We start from the raw sequence: 26,501 nt of genomic DNA, 5'->3' as shown, positions 1-26,501 counted from the left end.
TGCTTTTTTTAATTGAGATAAGCGCTCGCTAATGTAGGTATTCATGTAGGTATTCCCAGGCGCTCATTAATTTAGCTGACCAATAACTGTTGCAGATGGAGGAGAGCCATCAGTAGGTGATATACTTTGTACATATACAGCAATACTGTGGCGACACTATTCTGGGGTGCCACCCTGCACTGTTCCTGCTATTTGTGTGGTGTTGCTTCTGGGAAACGTGCAATTTTACTTGTATAGAAGCTACACAGGATTTGACTTGAACTAATAATAATTATTTTTAGGTGATTGCTTCAGGACAGAATTATTTTCTTGCACCAAGAATGGAAAAATTTTTGAACATTGGAAAGAAGCGTGCTAGTGAAGAAAAGGATGGCGAACCACACACCAGTGGCAAAGTCGTGAAGAAAAGGAAACATCGCAGATACGACGATACTTACCCTGACTTGGGATTTACATCTGTCGATGTCAACCAGGAAGAGCGGCCACAGTGTGTATTATGCCTGAAAATATTGTCGTCAGAAAGCATGATTCCAAGCAAACTGAAACGCCATTTAGAGACCAATCACCCTGACATGGCTAATAAATCACGCGATTACTTCATCAGAAGGTTAAAAGAATTGAAAGACCAAAAAGGTACATTTTTTAAACAAGCATCAATACCAACAAATGCTTTGATAGCATCCTACAAGGTGGCATATAGAGTTGCAAAGTGTAAAAAGCCTCACACCATCGCAGATGAACTGATTTTACCGGCTGCAGTGGATATGGTCACCATTATGGTTGGGGAATCAGCGGGAAAGCTGCTTTCAAAGGTACCTTTATCTAACAATACCATGAGTCGCAGAATACAACATATGGCTGAAGATCTGAATGACCAGCTGATTGAAAAAATTAAAGGGAAGGAATTCGCACTACAACTAGATGAGGCAACAGACAGTAACAAGGATGCTCATTTGATTTGTTACACACGCTTTGTTGATGGTGAGAATCTTGTGGAAGACCTTCTCTTTTGTAAAAGTATCACTGCAGGTACAAAGGCACAAGACTTGTTTCAGATCATTGACACTTTTATGAGTGAAAACAACTTAGACTGGACAAAGTGCTTTGGTGTCTGTACTGATGGTGGTCGCTCTATGTCAGGATGTTATGGAGGATTGCAGGCACTCATAAGAAGCAAAGCTCCTGATGCACTGTGGACCCACTGCATTATCCACAGGGAAGTCCTTGCATCAAAGCAACTGAGTCCTCCACTGAATGCAGTCATGGAAAGCGTGTTGAAAGTGGTGAACTTCATCAAAACTCGGCCACAGAAGGCAAGGTTTTTTTAAAAAATGTGTGAGGATATGGGCTCTGAGCACACATCTTTGTTATATTACTGTAGCTCACGATGGCTCTCCCGTGGCAATGTACTTTCCCGTGTTTTTGAATTACGCAGGAACTTTACTCCTATCTGGAAGAAGAAGTACACGAGTGTGCAAATAATTTCCTGGATACTGACTTTTTATGTAAATTAGCATACCTGTGCGATCTATTTGACAAGCTGAATTCATTGAATCTCTCTCTACAGGGAAGTAACACACACATTCTAAAACTTTCTGAGAAGGTAACAGCTTTTAGACAAAAACTGCTTCTATGGAAAAGAAAATTAAATGAAGATGGTTACAATGACTGTTTCCCCCAGTTGCATCAGTTTGTTAAATCCAATGATGCTTACTTGACACATGACCTTAAATCAGTGTTTAAGCAGCACCTTACAAAGCTCAGTGACTGGTTTGAAAAATATTTTCCAGAAAACATGGAGAAATTTCTATGGATCCAAGACCCATTCAGTACGAATGCACCATCTGAATTCACTTCTAAAGAAGAAAAACTCATTGAGCTCTCCTGTGACAAGTCTTTAAAAGTAAAATTTAGCAGCATGGGACTTGAAGAGTTTTGGATATCCATTAAAGATGAATATCCAATGATAAGTACTAAAGCACAGCGAATCCTAGTTCCATTTGCAACCACATATCTGTGTGAAGCTGGGTTTTCAGCTGTTGCTGTAATCAAAAGCAAATATCGTTCAAAAATTAATGTTGAACAGGAAATGTGGGTGGCAGTGTCCAAGCTGATTCCAAGGTTTGAAAAGTTGTGTAGTGCACAACAGGCACACACCTCCCATTAATAAATAATAATAAGTTTTGTATTTTTATACAATTCTTTAATAACCAACACATTTTTGTACATATTGTTGTTTTATTTTGTTTGAGTGTTAATGAGTGCTGTAAATTGTTCTTTTGCAATAAATATATTTTTTTTCAACAATTTTCGTTGGATTTATGTGTATTAGTTTTGCAAACAACTTAATAAGTATTTCTGTCCTGACCAAAATACTTATTACGTTATTTTGACCCAAATACTTAAAAATTGTGACTACCACGTAATTATTTTGACTTAGGGGTGCTTTGAAAATTTTTAGGAGACCATAAGGGTGCCGCGAACTGAGAAAGTTTGGGAACCACTGCAGTAATCTGCTTTGTAACAGGATGCTTACTGTCATAATAGGTCTTGCAAATGATTGTTTCACAGACACTTGTTTTTTAAAACTATGCTTAGTCTTCTTGGGCGCCTTCTGTATAGTAGAGAAGATTGCATGAGGTATCTGCTGGTAGATGATATTGGACTGCTTGTTACTGTAAACGATATTCCTGCTGTTGGTAAACTATTTCAATGAAGAAAATGATGCCTAGATGGTCAACGGCCTTACCTCTACTTATTATGGCGTCACAAAGACTACAGATGCCTAGATAAATGTTGTCTTGGTTCGGATAAAAATATTTCCACATGCATGACATGGATTTTTTTGATGCCACTGGTGACTGTCTTACTGGGACACAATCAACATCATCCTCGTTAGCTTGTTCAAGTACAACACATTCATCCACAATTATCACCATCATCCTTTTGTACATTAGCACTTCCAAAGTAGCATCCTCAATTTCTATGTCTAAATCATCATCATTACTACTCATCTTTACATTTTCAAATCGTTGAGACATTTTGGAAGGAGACTGCTCTATAATTAAAGTGAATCTGAAGTGTCAGACTCACATATAGGACATATGGACACCTTTTGACTCTCCTAAGGAGAGTCTGAGAGCAGCCAATTTGTTCTTCAGCGTTAGTGTTCTTTTCATGCCCTGATGTGGCTGCATTATAGGTGACCTACACTCAGATCGACAAGGTGGTACATGGGAAGTTATAAAAGGTGCATGACTGTGTTGAGCACTTGCTTTTGCAATTGGCATTCTAGTACGTTTAAGAGCAATAGCAGGACCACTGCTAGCAAAAAGTGGGCTTGGTCTAAGTCTTTCCTTGCACTGTTAGTGGTATATGGAATGCTAGATATTTTCCTTTTTCTATAAAACCACCACATTCATCAGAAACCTTTTTCTTAATACTTACATCAAGAGCTGTCTCTCCCATTTCTTCTTCTCCAACATCACTGTACTTGCCATGTTTGGAGCTTTTGGAGTCTTGGTTTTATTCGTCTTGCTTTGTACTGTTGTACCCCGTATGGTCCACTGCTCATATTGTACTTTGTATTTTGCCAGGAGCTGCAGAAACCTTGTGGCGCCATATAAATAAAGAAAAAGAAGAAGAAGAAGACTAATGTAAAACAGGGAAAGAGCACAATAGTGTAATAGTTTCATATGGCTTAATAATCTATTGTGCATACATTTAAAAAAAATTAGATGACCTTATCTGGTGCCGGAAGCCATAGGAGCTTTAGGAGAATGAACTAGAGGCCAAACCCTGGTGCAGTAACATAATATACCATCAATCATCTCATTAAAGCACATTAATTTAACATTTTTTACAGAATCTTATCTGGATGTCAATAGTTCTTATGTGAATGGAAGGTCTTAAGCAGTGTCTGGAAGCCGCCAGTGGTAGCTACATGCACTGAGCGCTTCAAAATGATCCTTGGGTTCGCAAGGTTCCTTCCACCCAGTGACCAGAATGAATGACTAAATGAAGCAGCAATGAGGAAAGCCATAATACATGTTTTTTAATGCAATCTTTACCTCTTGTAACATGCTATTGTACATAATTTGTTTGTATCATGATCCCCTCGATGCACAGCGCTGCATAATATGTCAGCACTTTAAAACTAAAACAGAGATGGTAGTACAGATACACTTGGAGAGAAAGGTGGTTAAAAATACATTATGGTATTTGATACCAAATATTTACTAGAGGGATGTTTTATAGGCATAATAGCAGTAATAATCATGTTTTCATAGTTTAAACTTGATGTATTATATAAAAGAAAAAAAAACAGGCAGACTCAGTGGGCGGTCAAATAAAAGCAGCTAGACCTCACCCTAAAGCAATACAACAAATTTCTGGAATAAATTTAAAAACAAATAACGTTAATAGGTAACATCAAAGCGCTACTAGTCCCACTTAAAACAAAAACAAAATAAGAAAATTAATCAATAAAAATAGTGATTATTCACAAAGTGCAGTCAACACAGTTCTCTTTCATACCACGGAGGGTTCAGCTTACAAGACTCCAGTCTTGAATATCAACATCGACTAAATCCTCAGTATGAGTACTACACCATGATCCACAGAAGCGTGGAGACAAATACAGCGGTCTGGAGGTGTTTGAATTTGAGTCAATGTATGCCATTCCGATTGGCTGTGTCAATCCCCAGCTGATAGGAGACCGCTGTGATAGTGTCCATGCTCCTTTGGAGCATGGTGTAGTACTCATACTGAGGATTTAGTCGATATTGATCTTCAAGACGAGAGTCTTGTAAGCTGAACCCTCCATGTAACTGGTTGCGAGAGGACAAGCGTAATATCCACATGCTGGGAGAAAAGGTAATATTTGTTTGCTAAATCGGAGGAGGCTTTCGGATTTGAGTCAGTGTATGTCACTCCGATCGGCTGTGTTAATCCCCAGCTCACAAAGGGGCACATTTATCATTTAACGTTGAAATAGAGAAATGGTTATCAATCCTTATCGAACGGATAAGTATTGATTCATTTCTCAAATTTAACAAAACCGGAGTACAGAAACAGCAGTCCCGATAATCTGCTGTTTCTGTAAAAAAAAAAAAAAAAAAATACTTACCTGCCTCTTCGGAAGCGCTGTCTTCGGGTCTTCTCCTTACTCTTCAATTGTGTAGTACTCATACTTAGGATTTAGTCGATGTTGATTTTCAAGACCGAAGTCTTGAAAGCTGAACCCTCCGTGGTGTGAAAGAGAACTGTGTTGGCTGCACTTTGTGAAAATTCATTCAAATTAATATTTTTATTGATTAATTTTCTTATTTTGATTTAATTTTAAGTGGGCCTAATAGCACTTTGATATCCCCTATTAATGTTATTTGTTTTTTATGTATTATATAGTTTGATGTGTTAAAAATAAAAAGCAGCAAAGTTTCAAGAAGCTATAAATGATAAAACACTATACTCTGTATATATTTCTATATATTCTATATATTACTGATTTGATTTATTAGATTTCTGTCACGCAGCAGATCCTCCAGCTGACTTACCGGGGTCCGGTGCTCTGACCTGGCCGTCTCCTCGCTGTAGTCCCGATGCTCTCTGCTCCGATGACTGACACTATCTTGGATGTCGGGTCTGCGCATGTGCAGATGTGTTCTTTTAAACTTTTCCTAATCAGCCATTGTCTGATTACTTGGCACTCCCACTCATCCTGGTATCCTGGAATCCTGTATTCATTATTATTCAGCAGATCCTGGCATCCTGTACTATATGCTCCTCAACTAATCCTGGAAACCTGATATTCTTCATCCGTTCCTATTCTTGTCACTCCTTGTCAGCTTATAACATCTTCAACTGTCAGTTTTGCCTGGTACCCATTTCGAAGAACACATCTTGCGGGGTGAAGCAGAGAATACCAAACCTCCTTGCTGGGGTCCCTGAATAAAATCTTAACCTCATTAGACTCCATGTATCCATGGTGAATGGAGTCAAACCAGGCAGGCTGCAAAGAGACTAACTGGTTCTGTGAATTCCTTGACCGTAAAATCTGGCCAACATGGATTCTACAGGGAATGCTCCATCATCTCTTGGGCAGAGTGGACCAACAAGTTCAGTTGGTGCAATGCCTGTGTACCTGGCTAGATGTGCTAAAAATATTCTGGGATAATCCTCCTCCTCCTCCAGCTGAATCCGAACCTCTCGAGAGCTTCCATCCTCCCTTGACGAATTGGAGAGCTTCCATCCTCCCTTGACTGTGTAACCTGGTGGACATCCGTTTCTCTGAAAGAGCACTAGAGAAAGAACCTACTCATTGGGCATTTTTTTGTTGAATATCCTTTTTTGTTTTATCTCGTACCACCAGTCCTGTTATCTTGGGCCTCCTCTGGTTTCAACTGCACTCTCCTCATCTGGAATAGTCATCTTCCCATTTATTGGCGTGTGGTTCTGCTTGTATGTCTTTATGCCTACATAAAGTCACTCCTCTTCAAGTATTACATACCAAGTCTATGGCTGTTACTCCTTCCTTTCCTATTCAATATTTAAGTTTCAAGGACATTTTTTACAAACAACAATCAGAGACCTTGCCACCTCATTGAGCATGGGACTGCCCCATTGAACTTCTTCCTGGGTATCAAAGGTATATTTTGGATGAAGCCAATATATTAGCATGAAATATATATACATTGTTTTTATCTTATTTTATTTTTATCATTTTGTTTGATGTGGTATTTTTTATTGCAATTAAATTGGCCTTGAACTGTGGAGAGAGATGTGAGCAGCAGTGGAAGAGTTAATTCTAAGAACAGATGTTCCTAATCAGTATTGTTGGAAAAGACATTCCACATTTCTTAAGACTTTGGACCACAATGAACTATGGAACATCTATATACTATCTCAACCAATTGTAATATGGCATTTGAATTGTAATACAACCTACTTTTTCAATTGTTAATAAGTAACTGTTTTGTCACTGAAGGGCAGAATATCAGACTTGAAATTTGATGATAATATTATGACAGCGCTAGCTTTTATTTTGTTAATAAAACCTTTTATACTATTTCTTAAAGTTCCCTTGTTGCAGAAATTCAATTATTGCTTTTTCAATTGGAGGTACTGCTGCGATTTCTCTTCATAGTTTTGCTGCAGAAAAACAAGTGAGCTGCTAGCTTTGCAATTCTTGGTGGAAAGTGTTTTGTAAAAAAAGGTAAACTATGCTACTCTTTTACTAAATGTACATCTAGTATTGCTGACTGTGTCACAGGAATATGAACTTTTATTATTTTATTATTATTTTTGCTTATAGTAACAATTTATAATTTAAGGTTTTATTTCTTTCAGTCCCTTTGCTAAACAGTACATCATATATGTCTATTATTTGAATGTAGGCAATTAAATGGTATTTGCTTGATTCAAGGGAAAATACTTTGTGAACTGCTTATCAGAGTATGTATGTATTTGTGCTGTGACAATAGAGTAGAGATGAGCAGTTCGGATTTGGGGTAATTCGACAGATCCGAGATTTGGGGTTCCGAGTGAAACCGAATCATGACTTTTTTTGAGCCAATTTCGGATCTCAAAACGAGGCAAAATGTCTTCTATAAAATATTGATGCGAAACTCAGGAGAGTTTTGGATCGATATCTTCTATATATATATAGCCCTCCCTTGTTTTCTCCTGTGCCATTTTAGAACAGGCAGTGTGTAGGGAGGACGTTAGCTGCAGTGCTCTGCACTGAAAATAGCGTCCTCGGTGAAAGAGGGACATAGAAAACAATAGAATCATGTGATTAGTTTAAAGCAGTTAGAGATCAGTCAGCTTGTTTGATGATGATTTGTTTTTGATTTCAATCTGTCAGAGAGCTTAAACGGAGCAGTGGTTACTGGTTGTTGTTAATGCATATATAGTAGTACTAGTATATAAGCAGAGTTAGATATCATTCTCAACTAAGTAGTATGTACTGGATAAAAAAAACAGCGTGCTTTTGCTGTATGACTATTAGCAGAATAATCCCAAAAACTAATTTATTTCATTTAAAATTTTAGTTTTTTTAATAAAAGTTATCTTTTGTAGGGCAGTGACATCTGAATTAAAATTTAAAAAACTGGGCGTTTGCTTGTGAGTGTCACTGCAGTAGAACCATTCCAAAAACTCTAGATTCTAACATTTTTTCTATTTTGCAATACTTGTCAATTTGCAAATGGTCATTCAGTGACATCTATATTTAAAAAAGGGTGTTTGAGTGTGAATGTCAACTGAGCTGCATATCCCAAAATAACACTATATATTCTAATATTTTCCATACTTGTCAATTTGTAAAGGGTCAGTCAGTGATATCTAAATTTAAAAAAAAGTGTTTGCATGGGAGGGTCATCAGCAGATTCCATAAAAAAACCCTCTATTCTATATTGTTATCTTTTTTATTTTTCAATACTTGTTAATTTGTAAAGGGTCATTCAGTAACATCTATATTTTAAAAAAGGCGGTTTTATGTGTGGGTCAGCAGCATTCAATACTTGTCAATTTGTTGCCATGCACCAGGCTCTCAGGTCTTGTTACATACCCCTTCGCGGTATTTCTAAACTGTCCCTGCAGTCCGTAGGCTCTGCTGGTCTCAGATCTCTCTGTAGGATGCTGCCAAGTCTGTCTCCACTCCAGATATCCCTCCAAAACCAATAAATGGGCGCTGCCATCTTGGATTCAGTCACCTGCTCTCCCTCAGCCAGTCAGAGTACTGCTTCAGCTCAGCAGACTGCAGCTTCCAATCAGGGTATAGCAGGCTCCACTCCAGGGTTCCCACCAAAACCAGTTCCTGGGTGATGCCATCTTGGATTCAGGTATATTATCCCTCTCAGCCAGTCTGCTTCAGTTCAGCTGATCACAGTCTCCAATCAGGTGATAGCAGTTAGTATAAAAGTACTTCCTGGAGCCTTAGCCTGTTGCCTGTGCCATGTTAATATTTCAGACGCCAACCTGGTTCCCTGCATTCCTCCCAGTTATTCCTGCTCAGATAGTGCAATCTGCAGTCCGGTGTAGCATTCCGATTCCAGTCCGGTCCAACATTCTGGATCCAGTCTGCTCTTCTTTGCTGAATCTGACCAACATCTTGCTATTCTCCACTACTTCTCAGTCTCCAGTCCCATTCATATTCTCTAGTCTCCTGAATTCACAGTAACCACCATCTGTAAGAGTACTTTATCTTTCATGCAATGGAGTCTAATCTAGCCACCCACCTTTTTGTACATAGTTACCAGTTATGCTCCAGTGACACAACCCAGCCCGGGTACAGACAATTCCTCAGGCATAACATTTGTAAAGCGTCATTCAGTGATGTCTATATTTATAAAAGAGTGCTTGCGTGTGAGGGTCAGCAGCAGATCCTTTCAAAAAACTCTATTCTATATTCTAATCTTTTGTAAATACTTGTCAATTTGCAGAGGGTCATTCAGTGACATCTATATTTAAGAAAGGGTGTTTACATGTCAGGGTCGACGCAGCTGCAGACCCCACAAAAGTAATAAGGGTGTTGTCTTTGACTCAAAGCAGCACAACCCCCCAAAAAACATAAACGTTGTTTGCCAACAAATAAGAACACATTTTTTAAATTAGAAGCATTTTGTTGAGCAGTGTCATAAGAATTGTAAGATAACATTCCCTCCTTTTCCTATCTCATTGGGCAGTCCCCTGGTGTGCTGTCAGGGAGCTACAAGTAGTTTTAACCTGTTTAAGTAGCATTACTCCTCTTGGATCTCTGTACAGATCATCCCAGTACCACTACAGGCAATAGTGGTACTGTTACGATCTCTAATAGTATAAAAGGTACTGCAGGAAGAAAGTTGACAAAAGCGTCCTCAAAATTTAACACTTTTTGTCAAATTCAATTTCAAAGAAAACATCAGCTCTTCATTTAAGGCAGAGGCTTAAGAGCGAATCTTCTGAAAAATGTAGTGATTTGTCCAAAAGAAGGAAAATAGCTAACATTCCATACACCATCCGCAGTGGCAAGACAAGGCTCAGACTATGCCCACTTTTTGCTAGTAGAGGTCCTCCAACTGCTGGTACTGGTACATGTACTAGGATGTCCATTGCAAAACAGAGTGGCCAACATGGTCATGCATCTTCCTTAACTTCCCATGCACCACCTTCTAGCTCAGAGTCTAGGTTTGTCCCTGTTACCTCCAAAACAGTCAAATCAGTGCCTGAAAATAACGCTGAGGCTGAAGAGCAACATGGGCAGTCACAGAATCCAGAGGAGAGTCTAAGGAAGGTATCCATGAATGCTATATGTGAGTCTGAGGTTTCAGATTCCGACACTGTCATTATAAAAACAGCCTTCTTCGAAAAGTCCTCAAGTGTGAGGATGGGTAGCAGCAGTATTAGTATTGATGATGATTTACACTTTGAAATTGAGAAGGATACTTTGAAAGTTGCAAATGTGCAAGAGGATGAGGGGGATAATTGTGGATCTGAAAATGTAATGTGCGGTACTTGAATGAGGTAATCAGGGGCATGGTGATGATTGTGTTGAACTAAGGCAGCCACCATTGTTACTACCAGCTCATGCCCATGAAAAGCGGATTATCATGCATGGGCATAAGACGAAAAAAGACACCTCTTCTGTTTGGAATTTTTTTATGGAAACCCAGACAACATTTGTCAAGGCATCTGTAGCCTTTGTAATCCCAAAATAAGTAGAGGTAGGGACGTTGATCATCTAGGCACCTCCTCCCTGTTACATCATTTGCAGCGAGTCCATTCCAGTCATATTTTCAAACTTGGCAAATTGTGGATAGTAGCAAGCAGCCCAGCATCAGCTACCAGCCGAGTGGATAAACAGTTGCAATCCTCACCTTCATCATCAACCTCCTCATTATTAGTACATAGTCCAGCATTCTATTATCAAATTTCAAATGACTCCCATGATGCAATCAATGATTCCCAAGACACATTCTTGTACGCTACAGCTGCTGCAGTTGAGGGGGTACATCTATACCGAAGGGGAGCAAGACGACTAAGCATATTTTGACAAGCTTTTGCAAGAGAAAGACAGTATGACAGTCAGGATCCTGTTGTATAGGAGATCAGTAAAGCCATGTCAGCTATGATAGCACTGGATGTGCATCCAATATCCACCAACAATGCAGCTTTTAGATAATTAATTGAGGCCATGTGTCCACGCTATGAAATTCCATCTCATTTCCATTTCTCCAGAACATCATTTCCTCAGCTGTACTGTGAGGTTAAGCAAAAAGAAATTCAGTCCCTGGAAAATGCCATTGTACCAACAGGCCACATAACTACAGATTTGTGGACAAGCGGTCCTGATCAAAACAAAGTCTATATGACTGTGACAGCCCACTGGGTATGTGTATCACCAGCAGCAGCAGCAGCGCCGGTAACTTCACCATCATCTTCCTCATCCTTACTGCATAGTAGAGCTAGCACTCAATGCCAGGTCATTCACAGGAAAGATACTCTTTGTACTGCTGGTTTCACAAAGAAACATACAGGTGTCAACATGTTGGAAAATCTCAGGAATGTCATAGTAAAATGGCTCACCCCGCTAAGACTCTCCTCAGGATTCCTTACTGCCGATAATGGAGCCAAGATTATGTGTGCATTACGACTTGGTGAATTGCAACATGTACCATGCTATGCACACACAATAAACTTGGTGGTGCAGATTTTCTTAAAAAATGAAAGGTCAGGGTAGGAGATGCTGCTCATGGCCCGTAAAATTTCTGCCATTTTAGACATTCAGTGACCGCATGTAGAACTTGGCAGCTGGAAAAAAATATACTAATCTGCCATGCCACCAACTATAAACAAGAGGTAGTAAAGTGGTGAAATTCCACACTGTATATGCTTCAGTGACTGGAGGAACAGCAAAAAACCATCAAGACCTATACATCAAGCAAAGAGATTGAGAGAGGGGGGACATGTTACCTTACTCCAGCACATTGGAGAATTCTTACTGTTTTATGCAAGATACTGAAACCCTTTGAAATTGAAACAAATTAAGTGAGTTTAGACACTGCCAACCTGAGTCAAGTAATACCCTTAATCACACTACTGGAAAAGCAGAGAAGAAACTTAATGATTCTGCAAAGTATGTTGACCTTGCGGATCAAGTTCTTTATTCACTTCACCAGGACCCAAGTGTGTGCAGCATCTTAAAACTAGATCACTACATTTTGGCAACCATGCTTGATCCTAGCTTTCACAGATGTAAATAGCTCCTTGTGAACAAGCTGTCGGCTCAAGTCACATGTGACACGTTCCCTGCCACAGTTTCTCCTTCAAATGCTACTACCAGAATAAAACTTCCCTTTTTTATAGTCACACTGATAATGAGACAACAACACAGCAGCACATCAAGGTGAAAGTTTATGACATCTGGTAAGGTTTTAAAGAATTGCCCAAATGTATTAACACCTCTAGCTTGTCTCAAGCAAGTACAACTTGTCTTAGTAGAAAATGGAGGATTACTTTAATGATAAAGTAGAACTTCGCATCTCAGACAGTCCCTTTGAATACTGGGAGTGAAAAATGGAAATTTGGAGCTCAACAAACTAGCTATGATGTACTTAAGCTGCTCACCCTCCAGTGTGTACTCAGAAAGAGTGTTTAGCGCAGCTGGGAACATTGAGAGTGATCGTCGGAGGAGACTACATCCCAAAAATTTTGAAAAACTGGTGTTCATCAAATGATCTACAAATTGTATGAGGAATACCGTTCTTGCTGCCAAATGCCAACATAATATGTAGATTCCAGTGGGGATGAATTAATATTGTATGATGACAATGATCATGATATTAGTGATGATGATGATGATGATGAGGGTGATGACATTTTCGACAAAGAGGAAGAGGACCACTGCTAGCCAAATGCATGCCCATTAGTAATTTGTTAAGATATAAAATTGCTATCTATTCTGTTCAGTTCATCAAGCAACAACCAAATGTCCTCTTTTGTGGGGGCCCAAACAAATCAAGCACTTCAGCCACAAAAGTGCCAGTCCCTGTCACTGAAGTGCCTGGTTTGTTAAATTATGTGCATGTCCTTTTTACCATATGGGTGAGTGGGTGGGCCCAAGGACAATTCCATCTTGCACTATTTTACATTTTGACCTTGGTCTATCAGCTTGTGTAACAGTAAAATGCTATGCGTTCGACAGCTGCACATTAATTTATTTAATATTCATAAAGTAAGCAACATTAGTCAACAATTCAGCTATCGACAGTATTATTAAGTCGCCAATTCACATGGCAGATAGTATGATTAGGTGGACAATTCAACTGTTGACAGTATTTTTATATGTTTAGGGATATGACTAGGGACATGGTTAAGGACAGGTTTAGGGATAGGGACAGGGATAGGGCTAGGGTTAGGGACAGGGATAGATACAGAGATAGGGATAGGTTTAGAAACAGGGATAGGGACAGGGTTAGGGACAGGTATACGGACAGGGATAATACTGTCTACATTGAAATTGTCAACCTAATAAATACTGTCTACATTTCAATTGTTGTCCTAATAATACTGTTGATGTGATTACATTGTTGACTTAACAACCCTGTCTATTTGGCTTCCCACCAATCATTTACTGTCAATCCTATAGCTGTTGAACACATGTTATTATCACACCCAGGTAAGTGGTCCCAAGGACAATGCCATGTTGCACCTTTTAACATTGTGCCCTTATTCTCGCATCATCTGTTAAATAATCTCTACTAATGCCGACGCTGTCCGTCTAATGAGCTCTGATACTGCTGCTGCTGTCCCTCTCCAATGTATTGCTACTGACCCTCTGCACTTTATTGCTTCTGACCCTCTCCAATTTATAGCTGCTGACCCTCTCCAATGTATTTCTACTGACCATCTGCAATTTATTGCTTCTGACTTTCTACAATGTATTTGCTGTAGACCCTTTCCAATTTATTGCTGCTGTCCCTCTTCAATATATTTGCTGCTGACCATCTCCAAGGTATCACACATACTAATGAGTACCTACTTGGTGTATCTTCTATTTTTAAAGGAAAATGTAATTGATGTAGACATCTTTGATGAGGATGATGCTGAGTGTGATGATTTGCCACTATTGAAGAAGATGACCACTGTTATCCAAATGCTCATGTTTCATTTGTTAACATCCCTATCTATTATCCAGTTGAACAACCAAAATGTTGGCTTTTGATTTGCTACCCTATGTGCATATCCTTTTGGGTGAGTGGGAGGCCCCAAACACAATGCCATCTTGCACGATTTACAATTGTGCCCTTTGTCTATCATCATCTTTTAAATGTTTACTGATGCCTCTGTAATGGGCTGATGATTGGCATCCCAGAAGTAGTGTAAGGAAGGATTCTACTGGCCCCGTGGTATAGAAGAGTGGCCCTAACATCAGGGCTAAAGCTGCATAAACTCAAGGGTTTATTATTGTCTTTGCTTGTGGCATAAGGTTTTACCAAAGCAGCAGATAAGTCGATAAGGGATGCATTTGTCTTAAGACAGCACAATATAACCTCTCAATTAGCAATATTACAGTCCCAGTCAGAGGTAAAATACAGTTTGATCCTCATGCCTCACTAGTTTCAATGGAAGGACTTGACCATAACAAAGCAAAATTAACCTTAAACGTCTTCTTATGAGTACTGCTGACATCTCATGGCCAGTGGCAAGCTAAGTCTTTTCCCATACTCCAAAGATGCTTCCTTTTGGGCTGACTTTTACATATGGCTTTTGCTGCAAACATCCCTCAAGCAATCGTTGAGCAACAGCTCTCAATGGCACTTTGTGGGAAGATCTGTTATGATCCAAGCCAGCAGTCACACAGCACAACTCACAGGCAGCAACTATTCACTAGACTATAGCCTTCCATTTTTGGCTCCTCCACTTCTCCCCAAGAATCTTCTGAAGTCTTCGTTCTAGTATATTCTGGTGCCAAAATGAACTTTTTTGGGGGACTTGTTTTCTGCGTATTCCTAGCCCTGCCAACTGCCAACTGGCTGTTGGTTGGGTGACCGATGTGCCAAATTCTGTATCTTAATTTCAGAGAATGTGGACTTTCAAATTCAATTGCATTGTTTTGTCAAGACAGATGTTTGGCAACCAAATCTGAATCAATGTGAGTTACATATGTGGGAAGGCCAACTATTGCCCTATCTGAACTGACTGGTTAACATATTTTTACACTTGATTAATATAACTTATATGTATTATTTATACATTCCATATTTATATAGATTCCATATTGATATACATGAAAATTTTTATACATGACATAATTATATTCTTGCAAATATATACGAGTGACGAGTCCCCTCGTTTGAGCCACAAGGGCAGCATTATGGCACATGCTGCTACTATTAAGTCAGATATACCTTACTCATAGCAGAAAAAAACTTGAATTAAAACGAGGTGTTTGCAAGCTTAGCTCTTGGCCCCCAATGAATGCTCTGCCCAGCGTACTAATAGTCTTTGAATTTTTATAAAATGGATGCAGGCCACTTTCATCTAATTCATTTTTTAAATGTCTAACTATGCATTCTAGCACTGTCCATCCAATAACCTCTGGCTATTTCTGTAGGATCAGTCTATGATGGATGCCCTATTACGTTCCAAATATTTGGTGTGCGTAGTCTTGAATTTTTTTTTCCATTATGGGTGCAGGCCACATTCATCTATTTAATTTTATAAATGTCTAACTATGCATTCTACCACTGTCCATCCAATGACCTCTTTGGGTATACGATGGATGTCATATTATGTTCCAAATTTCCAAATGTGTTGCTACTGACCTTATCAAATGTATTGCTGCTGTCCCTCTTCAATGTGTTGGTGCTGACCCTCTCTAATGTATCAAGCATGCTGCCTAACATTTATCTACTTGGTGTATCTTCTTTTTTCAAATGAAATTGTAATTGATGTAGACATTTTTGATGATGATGAGGGTAATGATAACATTGTCATTGGTCACCATTGATGAAGATGACCTCTGTTATTCAAAGCTTTCTAGATTTGTGCACCAGTGCAAAATGAGATTTCAATTTTCATAGCAAGATTATTGATAGAGATAGAATCTTATTTCATATGTTTATAGGACTAGTTTTGCACCCTCCAACTGCACTTCGGAGGAGATATTTGGTGGAAAGTGATGTCTGTGCCATGTATATGTTCCACTGCTCTGTCACTAACTTTAGCCAGCCAGATCGCTGCAAACTTAAGTCAAAATTTGTGAAAATTTGAACAATTGTGAAGGAATCATTAGAAAATGACTGGAAATGAATGTTAATGCTATAAATAGTAATATTGGAGCAAAGACAACTCAGAATCACATTATTTTACCTATTTTTCAAACTTTTTAATTAAATCCAGATCCAAAACCAAAACCTTTCACGATTTTTTGGCAAAACCAGTTACAAAACCAAAACACAAACATGTTATAGAACAAAAACCACATCCAAAACCAAAACATGGGGGGTTAGCGCACATCTCTAATTATACATTTTGAGATGCTAAGAGATAAAAATAAAGAGTACATAAATCTACATAATCACTGAGAAACAGTGTGGAGATTGGGTTTATCTTGCTAGAGGTGGGGCCTAAGTGAACTTTCCGGGTGGTGGACCTGCGGGAGCCATCCACCATAGAGTGCTTACTGCGTGGACACATTCTAATTGAGAAAATAGGGCTTGGTGGGTCAAGTCCCAAATTAAAAAATAAATAAATAAAAATAAAGAGTGCTTTACGTACTGCGTGGGTTAAATTCTCAGTAATTTATGGGAAATAGATGGTCCTGAGGTTCAGATAGAAAATGAAGTTCCAAGATGGAACTGCTAATATGTGTTTGTAGAACTGTGGGGCTGCAAAATTTGTTCTGAGTGATTTGTGCAAGACTGGATGAATATGACTAATCATTGTGATAAGCAGTTTCCAAGTGCAGGGTCCATTGATAAAAAATAGTTTGGATAATGTGCAAACCATACTTGCCAACTCTCCCTGAATGTCAGGGAGACTCCCTGAAATAGGGGCGATCTCCCTCACTCCCTGAAGAGTCTGGCATTCTTCCTGATGCTGAGCCAGTGCAAGATGTGGTTGGCTTCGCCATCTGTGGCATGATGACACAGTTCAGAAATTGTGTCTTATGTCCATGTATTGATGCCTATGGAGGTTGCCATTTTCATGGAGACCAAGATTTAATCAAAGATTGCCAGGTAAGACAACATGACTTCAGTAATGGAGACAGAAATGTAAAAGACACTTCAGTGTCTAGAGATTCATTAGCTGATTTTCTTTATCGCATACTTGCCTCCTATATTTCTGGAAGGGGCTCCTGGGAGAGCAGCGCAACATCCTGGTTCTCGCCTCGCAATAGATAAGTGGTGGGGCTGGGGCTTAATTATGCAAATATTGTGTCATCTTAGCCCCACCCCCTGTTGTAATTGTCCAAAATTGTGACAATTGTTTAGGGGGTGGTGCCAAAATGATGCGATTTGTCAAGCCCCGCCCCCGCACACTCACCTCACTCGGGATCTCCCTGAAGCCAACAAGGAAATGTTGGCAAGTATGGTGCAAATAGAAACTGAAAAATTGAAAACTCATAAAATAAAATTACTTATGAAGTATTGTTTGGTATTGTGGATGACTGAAGCTGAGCACTGTAAGACATTAGGAACTTTAAAATGCATTGTGCAATCACCTAAATCTACTTACATAAAATCAAATGGCATTCGCAATTCAGTGCATGTCTTTCAGATGAAAATAATTGAATAGGGAGTGGCTGCAATACCAGAAGTCTGAGATGATGGTGCAGTGGCTGTAATAGAGCCGGGTGCTGTGGGGGGAGGTGCAATATGCCCCTAGTATATCAGAAACAGTTAAAATGCTAGACAATAGGCAAACAGTTTAATTGTATGGTCCATCAGTTTATTAGGCTGGAAAAAGACAGTACTTGTGAATAATGAAAGCCATGCATGCTGTTAGTCTGACTAATATTACTAATATCATTGTGCAGCTGAGAGTGTCTTTCCCCCATGAGTTTATTGGTAAAAACTCTTCATGATTAAGCTAATAATAGGGAATTTGTTAAGGATTATTATGCAAAGGTTGTGATTAAAATGTCACATTAAATGTTTATATACTGTGTGTGGACAAACACTTTATGTACAAAAGTATATGGTAATTATTGAATTGAGGTGTTTCAATCAGCCCCATTGCCAGAGGTGTATAAAAGCAAGCACCTAGCCATGCAGTCTCCATTTGCAAACATTTGTGATACAAAATAGGTCGTTCTGAAGAGCTCAGTGACTTCAAACGTGGTGCTGTGATAGGATGTCACCTTTGCAATAAGACGGTTCGTGAAATTTCATCCCTGCTGGATATTCCACGGTCAACTGTAAGTAATATTATTGGAAAGTGGAAGCGTTTAGGAACAACAACAACACAGCCAGGAAGCGAAAGACCACATAAAATCACAGAGTGGGGTCAACGACTGCTAAGCCGCATGGTGCGTAAAAGTCGCCAGCACTCTGCTGATTCCATAGCTGAAGAGTTCCGAACTTCCACTGTCATTAATGTAAGCACAAAAACTGTGCGGCGGGAGCTTAATGGAATGGGTTTCCATGACTGAGCAGTTGCATGCAAGCCTCACATCAGCCAAGACCAATGTGAAGTGTCGGTGTCACGGCTCTGAGGGTTTTTGTCGATCCCTTGCCTCTACTATAGAGGATGGTGGAGGCAGAACACAATGTCATTCTCAGGATAAGTTCACGGCTTACAAGCATCAATAACAACACAGGAGAAAGTAGTATTGCTGCAACGTAGTGTATTGAATGTTGGTACAACAGGAATGGAAGGAATCTATAATATAAATGCCTAGTGGCGTGTGTTAGTCTGTCTGTGTGTGTGTGTGTGGAAAAAATAAAACCAAGCTGCAGCGCCACCTGCTGGGCGGAGTTATACACTGACCTACTAAATTCTTAGTGTGTGTGAAAAAAAAAATTCAGAAAGGGCTGAAATTTGGTATACTAAGATGTTTTTAATTTGTTAATTTAATTTGTTAATTGTTAAAAGTGTTTATAAAGATTTTAAAAAAATATATATATATTTCTTGAAGGAGAAGTGACAGTTGGAAGTGGTTGGTGGTTGCCGGGGGTGACAGTGGGGAGTGGTTGGTGGTTGCCAGGGGTGACAGAGCGAGAGGAGTGTGATACTCAGGACCGTTGAGAGAGATCCCTGTGTCTGGAAAGACATCTGGATAGATGTGGCGATGAAAATGAAGGATGAGGTGATGGAGAAGAATGATGAGGTGGTGACATGTGGACAAAACCACGTTAAAAAAGGGCGCTTATGTCGGGAAGTAACGCTCTTCCCCTGAGGAGGCCTGGGCTATGGCCCAAATGCATGACAAGAACCTTTTTAACACCTTAAGTAGCTTGATTTGACTAGAATGCATGAGTATCATGCACGGGTTAACTTGTTAGATATATATATTGGCAGAGATGAATACAAGGCAATTCGTTGTAATGCAGACACAAATCACATATGCTACTTCATAGTCGGTAACCCTTGGCAACAGCATGAGATGATATACAGTTCAACGCAATGATGATAAACAAGAACACTAGGATCCAATAGAGAACCACACAGCAGATGAATGTGAATCACTGGTACAGCTTACAGTCCAAACAGAGTAGTATAAAGAACTTAGCTGATCCGAGAGTAGAGATGACTCAACATAGCAGGTGGTACTGGAAACACTGTAATTCTTATTAAGTAGAGCAGCAAGCGTTAAACATCACCCAAGGACTTGGATGAACACCGACACGTGCAGTAGAATGTTGCCTAGAAGTAGCAGAGATGTGAGTAGTATCTGAACCATGCGTGGAACTACAGGTAGCAGGATTCGTTGTAACTGCAATGGTAAGTTCGCTGTAGTATGAAGCACCGGCACAACAAGTAGTTCACAATAACAGTCCAGTAAACAGCTAACAGCAGAGTAAGGATAACCCGTGTCAGACGTGGAACTACAGGTGACAGGTAACTTGATAGTAGCTCTAACAGCGAGATGCAGCGTTCTTAGCCAGCCAGACGTAAAGGTGAACCAATAGATAAGGCACAGGTTTAGCAACAACTCACGATACTCGTTCAGCTTGCAGATGAATAGCGGAGAGGAGTTCCGGCTTGCAGGTGAACAGCAGTAAGGAGTATAGTCCAGCGAGCAGGTAACGGACACACGGAAGGAAAAGGTACACAGCCAGATCCAAATGCAACTAGAGTAACACGAAGAACAGGCAATGAGCCCATAACCATGGGAGGTTAATATAGTGCTCCAGGACCAATGAGGTTCGGGAGGAGGTCCAGATCACAGTAGCCAGGAACACCTGTGAAAGTAATGTCTCTGAGGCAGAAGCAAGCAGAATCATGGTTCTTAAAGGGAAAATAACAGCGCCGGTGTGGTACACCAAAGCCCTGTTGAACAGCACAGAGGAGTGCATAAACACTTTTAAAACGCAAGGCTACAAGGGGTTAATTGTGCTCCTGAAAACTTGTGCCCAGGAGTGATTGACAGGAGGAGGATGAAGGCCCTGATTGGCTGGGGGAGTAACAGGAAGAGGATGGGCAGGAAGGAGAGAGAGAGAGAGCAGCATGGTAGAAGGCACAAGGGGGAGGACGTGCAGCCGAGCAGAGAGAAGATAAGCTGCTGCCAGAACTGTGACATTGCCAGCAAAGCGGATGGAGAACAGCTGGGGACACGCAAGGGGGTGCCAAAGACAGTCTCCATTAACTGCAGAACTGTCTCAAGGTAAAACCCTAGCCTGCAGTGTACTGCACACACCCCAGTGTCAGAGGGAAGAGTGATGAGAGAATCTATCCAAAACTGACATTGCATTCTTGTACAAGGGTTGTGAGAGTTTTTCCCCCAGATCATACCTTTACACATGCTGCAGGGAACAATTAAGACGGTCGTTTCAGCTATATCCTGTGTGTGTGCTGATATCTGGACATTATACCCTGTTGCAGAGCACATGTGCTGATAGAGATTCATTGACTGTTGAGAGAACAGCGCCATCTTGTGGCTGAAATGAGCAACAGTCCTGCTTTCTACTATAATACTTAGCCCTTGATGGAAACCTCTGCAGGACATTGGAACATTACCAAATTCCTGTGCACAGGTCAGCCCAGGACTGAGTGGAAAATATGGTAACGTTACCAGGGATAATATTGGTGCACGAAATGTTGATATGGATGTTAATGTTATGTGATTTACCTAAGAATTGATTTATTAATATTGAAGGTGTGACATTCAGTGTTAGTGGTACCGCTGCAATTCAAGTTAACTCAGCAGTAGATGCTAAAAGTGCAGCGCCTGACCCATAGGGAATAGCACAGTACCCCAAACACCTGAATAAGAAGTAGCCCTCTAGTGGGCGCGGTAGTGACCGTAAGAGTCTTGATGGGTTATTATTGATGGTTTTTGCATCATCACCAGTCAGATATTGTTAACATGAAAGTAGTAACTGTGATTACCAGTGTGCCTTATTAGACAATGTGCATTGAAGATGTTATCGTTATTCTGCCTTATACTCACCAGGTGTATGTCATATGTTAAATGCTATTGTGCTCTATGCTGATCAGACACATTATTTTGTCATTACTATTGAGCTGAAGGGGTCAGTGGCGCGGTCTCTTTCCTTACCGCATTCTCAATAAACCCAAGTTGTTTGACCAATCCTTGTCCCTTTCATTGAAGTATTTATCTCCTGACCACCGGATATCCGAACAGAAAAGAACCTGACTCGTGTCTGGAGGACAAGGTAAGGGAAGGATTCCGATCAGTACTCGACCACCACACCGGGACCGGCGTGTGACAGTCGGATGGAGTGGTGTAAAGCAAATCGACACTGGACTGTGGAGTAGTGGAAATGTGTTCTGTGGAATGATGAATCACGCTTCTCTGGCAGTCTGCAGTCTGATGAACGAGTCTTGGTTTGGCGTAAGCCGGGAGAATGTTACCTCCCTGACTGCATTATGCCAGCTGTGAAGTTTGGAGGATGAGGGATAATGGTACAGGGCTGTTTTTCAGGGTTTGGGCTAGGCCCCTTATCTCCAGTGAAGGGCAATCTTAATGCTTCAGCATACATTTTGGAAAATTATATGCTTCCAACTTTGTGGCAACAGTTTGGGGAATGCCCTTTTCTATTCCAACTGTGCCCCAGTGCACAAAGCAAGGACTACAAAGACATGGTTTGATGAGTTCGGTGTGGAAGAACTTGACGCACCAAGCCCTGACCTCAGCCCCATTGAACACCTTTGGGATGAACTGGAACAGAGATTGCGAGCCCGGTCTTCTCGTCCAACATCAGTGCCTGACCTCATAAATGCTCTACAGAATGATTGGGCACAAAATCCCACAAAAACACTCCAACATCTTGTGGAAAGCCTTCCAAGAAGAGTGTAAACTGACATTGCTGCAAAAGGGGGACCAACTCCATATTAAAATACACATACTTGAATATTTGAATACAATGTCATTACAGTCCCTGTTGGTGTAATGGTCAAGCGCCTGAATACTTTTATAGTGTGTGTGTGTATATATATATATATAATATATATATATATATATATATCTAAGCACTTCTGACACTTTCTGATACCACATGTAGCACTTCTGGCAATGACACCCCACAGACATCAGACGCAGACAGCTTCTTGTGTCAAATTACACAGTGCTTTATTGTTTGCATCAAATAAACAACAGTAAACAATGTAACATTGTTTACACCTCCTGGTGACTCTAGTGCTAGCTAAACACAATCAGGCTTTCTACTGACTGGTTAGCTCTCCAAGCATTAGTCACAAACACAATTGTCCAACTCAGGTTTTACATACACAAGTATCCTCCCCTTCCTCTAATTACCTCATTAGACCACCTGTGTGTGTGCAGGCTAGGAGTTTGTCTGTGTCGCAAATAGGCCTCGTTGTGTATATATATATATATATATATATATATATATATATATTTACATATATATATATATATATATATATATATATATATATATATATATATATATGTATATATTGTGGCAAAGAGGCATATTTGCCACAGTTGCCCTATAAAGGAACTGTTAAAAACTCAGCAAGTCTGCAGCAGACAGGGTTAAAGGTTCCCTGTGATCCTCTGTTAGCACACACACACACACACACACACACACACACAGGTGTTACACGTGGGTGTGATTGGTTTGCTGTGATTTGTTGTAGTGCTTGGGGTGGAGGATAAAAACCCTGTCTGTATGTGTGGGTGTGACCGCCGATGCCAGTAAGTGGCCGGCTTGCAGACAGGGAAGTTATGTCTAGCCAGATGTAGGTGGTGGGGATTTTTTGTGTTACTGTTTCTGGATGATTGATGTGCCATTGCTGGAAACTGTTTACCATCCTGACAACTGCTAATGAACAGTTAAATGGTTCAGCATACCTGTGTCTGGTTCCTGTGGATGCTGTACTTTCTCACATGTGGTGTCATGGTGGGATCTGTAGGGCAGCTAAAACACAGCCATCCTCCCAGCCTCCAGATGCAAGGGTGGTGAGCGGAGTTTGATAAAAACCACTATAATACACCAAACTGTTGTAATGCTTTGTTTCTAATGTGTTGCTGTGAAGAGGCAAACCTTTGCACTGGGAACTGATTAGCAGCTGTTTTGATTGCAAAAGAAAGCAGAAGTTTAACACTGCTGGCCATTTTAGTGCCACACTTATTAGAGGTTCAAATTGTGAGTTGGGTGTGGTCCCAAAAAAAATATTTTTTTTTCTCTCCCTCTGGCTTGTTTGCTATTTACCAGTGAAGGTTTTAAAGCACATGTCAGTGTTAGGAACCCCGCCAGTCGGCACATTACAACCCAGAGTCTACTCCACCAGTCAGGTTTTCACTGGAGCCCCTGATGATGGGGACAGACTGGGCTGCAGACTGGTAGAGGGTCGTGAAGTGTGTACCGGCTGGGGAGAACCCAGGCAAGCGGAGTGAGATCCAAGCAGAGATCAGGGGACGGCAGCAGACAACGGTACTAATGAACAAGCTGAGGTCAGGGGTCACGAGCAGACAGGGAGGTCGGTATTCAATCCAGAGGTTAGGGTCACGAGGTTCACAAGCAAAGTCCAAATTCAAGCCAAGGGTCATAAACGGGTAAACAACAGCAATTACAATAGACAGGAACAAGGCAGAGAGCAGGTTCAGCAGACTGGATACAGAAACTATAACCGGCAGTAAGGCTGCAGACCTCACTGCCTTAAATACCAGTACCAGCCAATCAGAGGCTGGCACTCAAATCACAAGGACAGGGCTCTAATAATTAATTACTTATTTAATTAGCCCACAGGCTTGCCTATTCTTGCGCACGCGCCCGCCTGTCCCTAGCCGCCGGGACGCGGCGCTACTGTTCTTGGCAACGGTCGGGTGATTCCCGGAAGTGACGTCCCGGTCGTCATAGCGACGGCCGGGACGCCTACAGGAAGGAGGTGAGATTCGCGGCGGTGCCCGTGGCCGCCGCAACTACTAACAGTCAGCTTGGAAAAAAGGTGTTTAAAATCAGACAAAAACAAATTTATTTTTCTGGTAATTGTAGTACCACACCTTGTGGGTCACTCAGTTGTGAATTGGGTGTGGTCCAGAAACTTTTGCTGTTTACCTGAATGCTGAAAGAAGCTAGGTTTCATTATCCAGCACAAACTCCTGTGGGAATAGAAGATATTTTAAGAACCCCAGTGCATGTGGCAGCAGTGCAGGAGGAAAATACCCACCTTCTCTGTGAGGAGATCGCTCAGGGGAGACGGGATAGAGAGGCTCCAGTTACCTCAACGCTACAGAAATGAACTTCTGATGATGACGTGGAGGCATATCTAATAGCCTTTGAGCGTGCCGCCACCTGAGCCAAGTGGCCACCTAGGACTTGGTCCGAATACCTGGCTCCCTATCTTTCAGGAGAAGCACAGCAAACCTACATAGACCTAGATGAGGACCAGACTGGCGATTATCAGCGGCTAAAAACCGCCAACTTAGGGAGGTTTGAAGTCACCAGAGCAGGGGAGGCCAAACGATGTCATGACTGGAGACTCTCCAAAGATTTACCGGTTCTGGCTCAGCTTGCTGAACTTGGTACAACAGTAAAGAAGTGGTTACAGCCAGAAAAGAACACTGGGCAAAATGATCGAAATTCTGGCCATTGACCATTGTATCCGGGGTATGGACCGAGGGGTACAAAGGTGAGAACTGCAGGCGGATTCTCAGTTGTATCAGGAATTGGCTGCTGTAGTATAGAGATACAGCGCCTTACAGCATATGCCCAAACCTCCGTTGCCCGCTCCAAAGTTTGTGCCTCGGTCAAAATCTGGCGTATGGAACAGTGGACCGGATATTAGTGAGGAGATGTTGCTTCATGAAAAGGCAGCCAAACCTGCATTAAGTCCAATCTGCTTTGAGTGCAAAGAGCCTGGACACTTGAGGACTCAGTGCCCTACGTTAATAGGGTCTATGGATTGTTAACTAGCGCACACACAACCAAGCTATCCGAGCTGCTGTATAATGAGTCCGGTTACCGGGAAGTCCTGCTTGTTCTGCGTGACTGTGTATGTGAATCACCATCTGGTGCTGGCTCTAGTAGATTCGGGTAGTGAACTGTACTTGGTTTCCAGCTCCATATTACCAGAGAAACCGACGTATAATCTGCCCAAAGTGAAGGTACTTTGTGTCCATGGGACTGCCGAGGAATATGACAGAACTCTTTTGTCTATTACTGCGAATGGACAGACACTAACAGTGGAAGCGGCCATTGCCCCAAAACCACCATACCCTTTAATCCTGGGAAGAGACGTACCGCTGCTCAAGCAGATCCTCCAGGAGCGAATCCAGCCAGACACGTCGGCAATTGAAGCACCGGACGAAAGTCCAGCCTTGATGGAGGAGCTCTAGGGAATAGGAAATGGAAAGCGCCAGAATCTACTACGAAACTTGAACCAGACAATTCAGAAAAATACACCTCCTAAGAGGTGGGAGCATAGACAAAGGAGAGCTGCACAAGTACCAACACAGAACCAGACCCTGACATCGTTCTTTGGCGAGACCTCGGGTGAAGGACTCAGACTGGGCAGGATTGTCTAACTTGTTTCCACTAAGAGACTTTGACCGAGACCAACTTGGAGATGTTGCCTTAGCTAATGTCCATGTATGTGGTTGAGATTAATGGGGTAGAGAAGGCTAACAAGCCTACAGAAGGTATTGCCTATTATATGGTAAAGAATTATTATTATTATTATTAATTTTTATTTATAAGGCGCCACAAAGTATCCGTAGCGCCGTACAAGGACAAACAATGGCACAGTACAAGGTGAAACAGCACAGTACAAGTAACAGTAAGCACTATAACTCTGGGGGCTCAGGCTCAGCTAATGAGAGGGAGGGGAAAAGTCAGTACAAGCAGGTTCCTTTGGCCCAAGAG

The 26,501-nt window shown here is 41.1% G+C and overlaps 1 protein-coding gene across 1 annotated transcript; it reads left to right on the top strand.

Annotated features, from left to right (window-relative positions):
• The first annotated feature begins 320 nt into the window (after window positions 1-320).
• Window positions 321-25,975, top strand: LOC142108268 (zinc finger BED domain-containing protein 5-like). Its single transcript, XM_075191906.1, has 3 exons — window positions 321-1,313; window positions 1,568-2,121; window positions 25,699-25,975. The coding sequence occupies exons 1-3, from the start codon at window positions 321-323 to the stop codon at window positions 25,973-25,975; spliced, it is 1,824 nt and encodes a 607-aa protein (XP_075048007.1).
• Window positions 25,976-26,501: the final 526 nt, after the last annotated feature.

Source organism: Mixophyes fleayi, chromosome 12 (genome assembly GCF_038048845.1).
Source record: "Mixophyes fleayi isolate aMixFle1 chromosome 12, aMixFle1.hap1, whole genome shotgun sequence".
Lineage (NCBI taxonomy): Eukaryota > Metazoa > Chordata > Amphibia > Anura > Limnodynastidae > Mixophyes > Mixophyes fleayi.
This window is presented reverse-complemented; position numbering and strand designations above follow the sequence as displayed.

Bases quoted from the DNA above. Each gene is read 5' to 3' on its own strand.
- LOC142108268 (XM_075191906.1), top strand. From the start codon at position 321: ATGGAAAAATTTTTGAACATTGGAAAGAAGCGTGCTAGTGAAGAAAAG. The intron at 1,314-1,567 runs GCAAGGTTTTTT...CTCTCTCTACAG, and splicing joins TCAAAACTCGGCCACAGAAG to GGAAGTAACACACACATTCT. The intron at 2,122-25,698 runs GTTTGAAAAGTT...CTTGGTTTCCAG, and splicing joins GTGTCCAAGCTGATTCCAAG to CTCCATATTACCAGAGAAAC.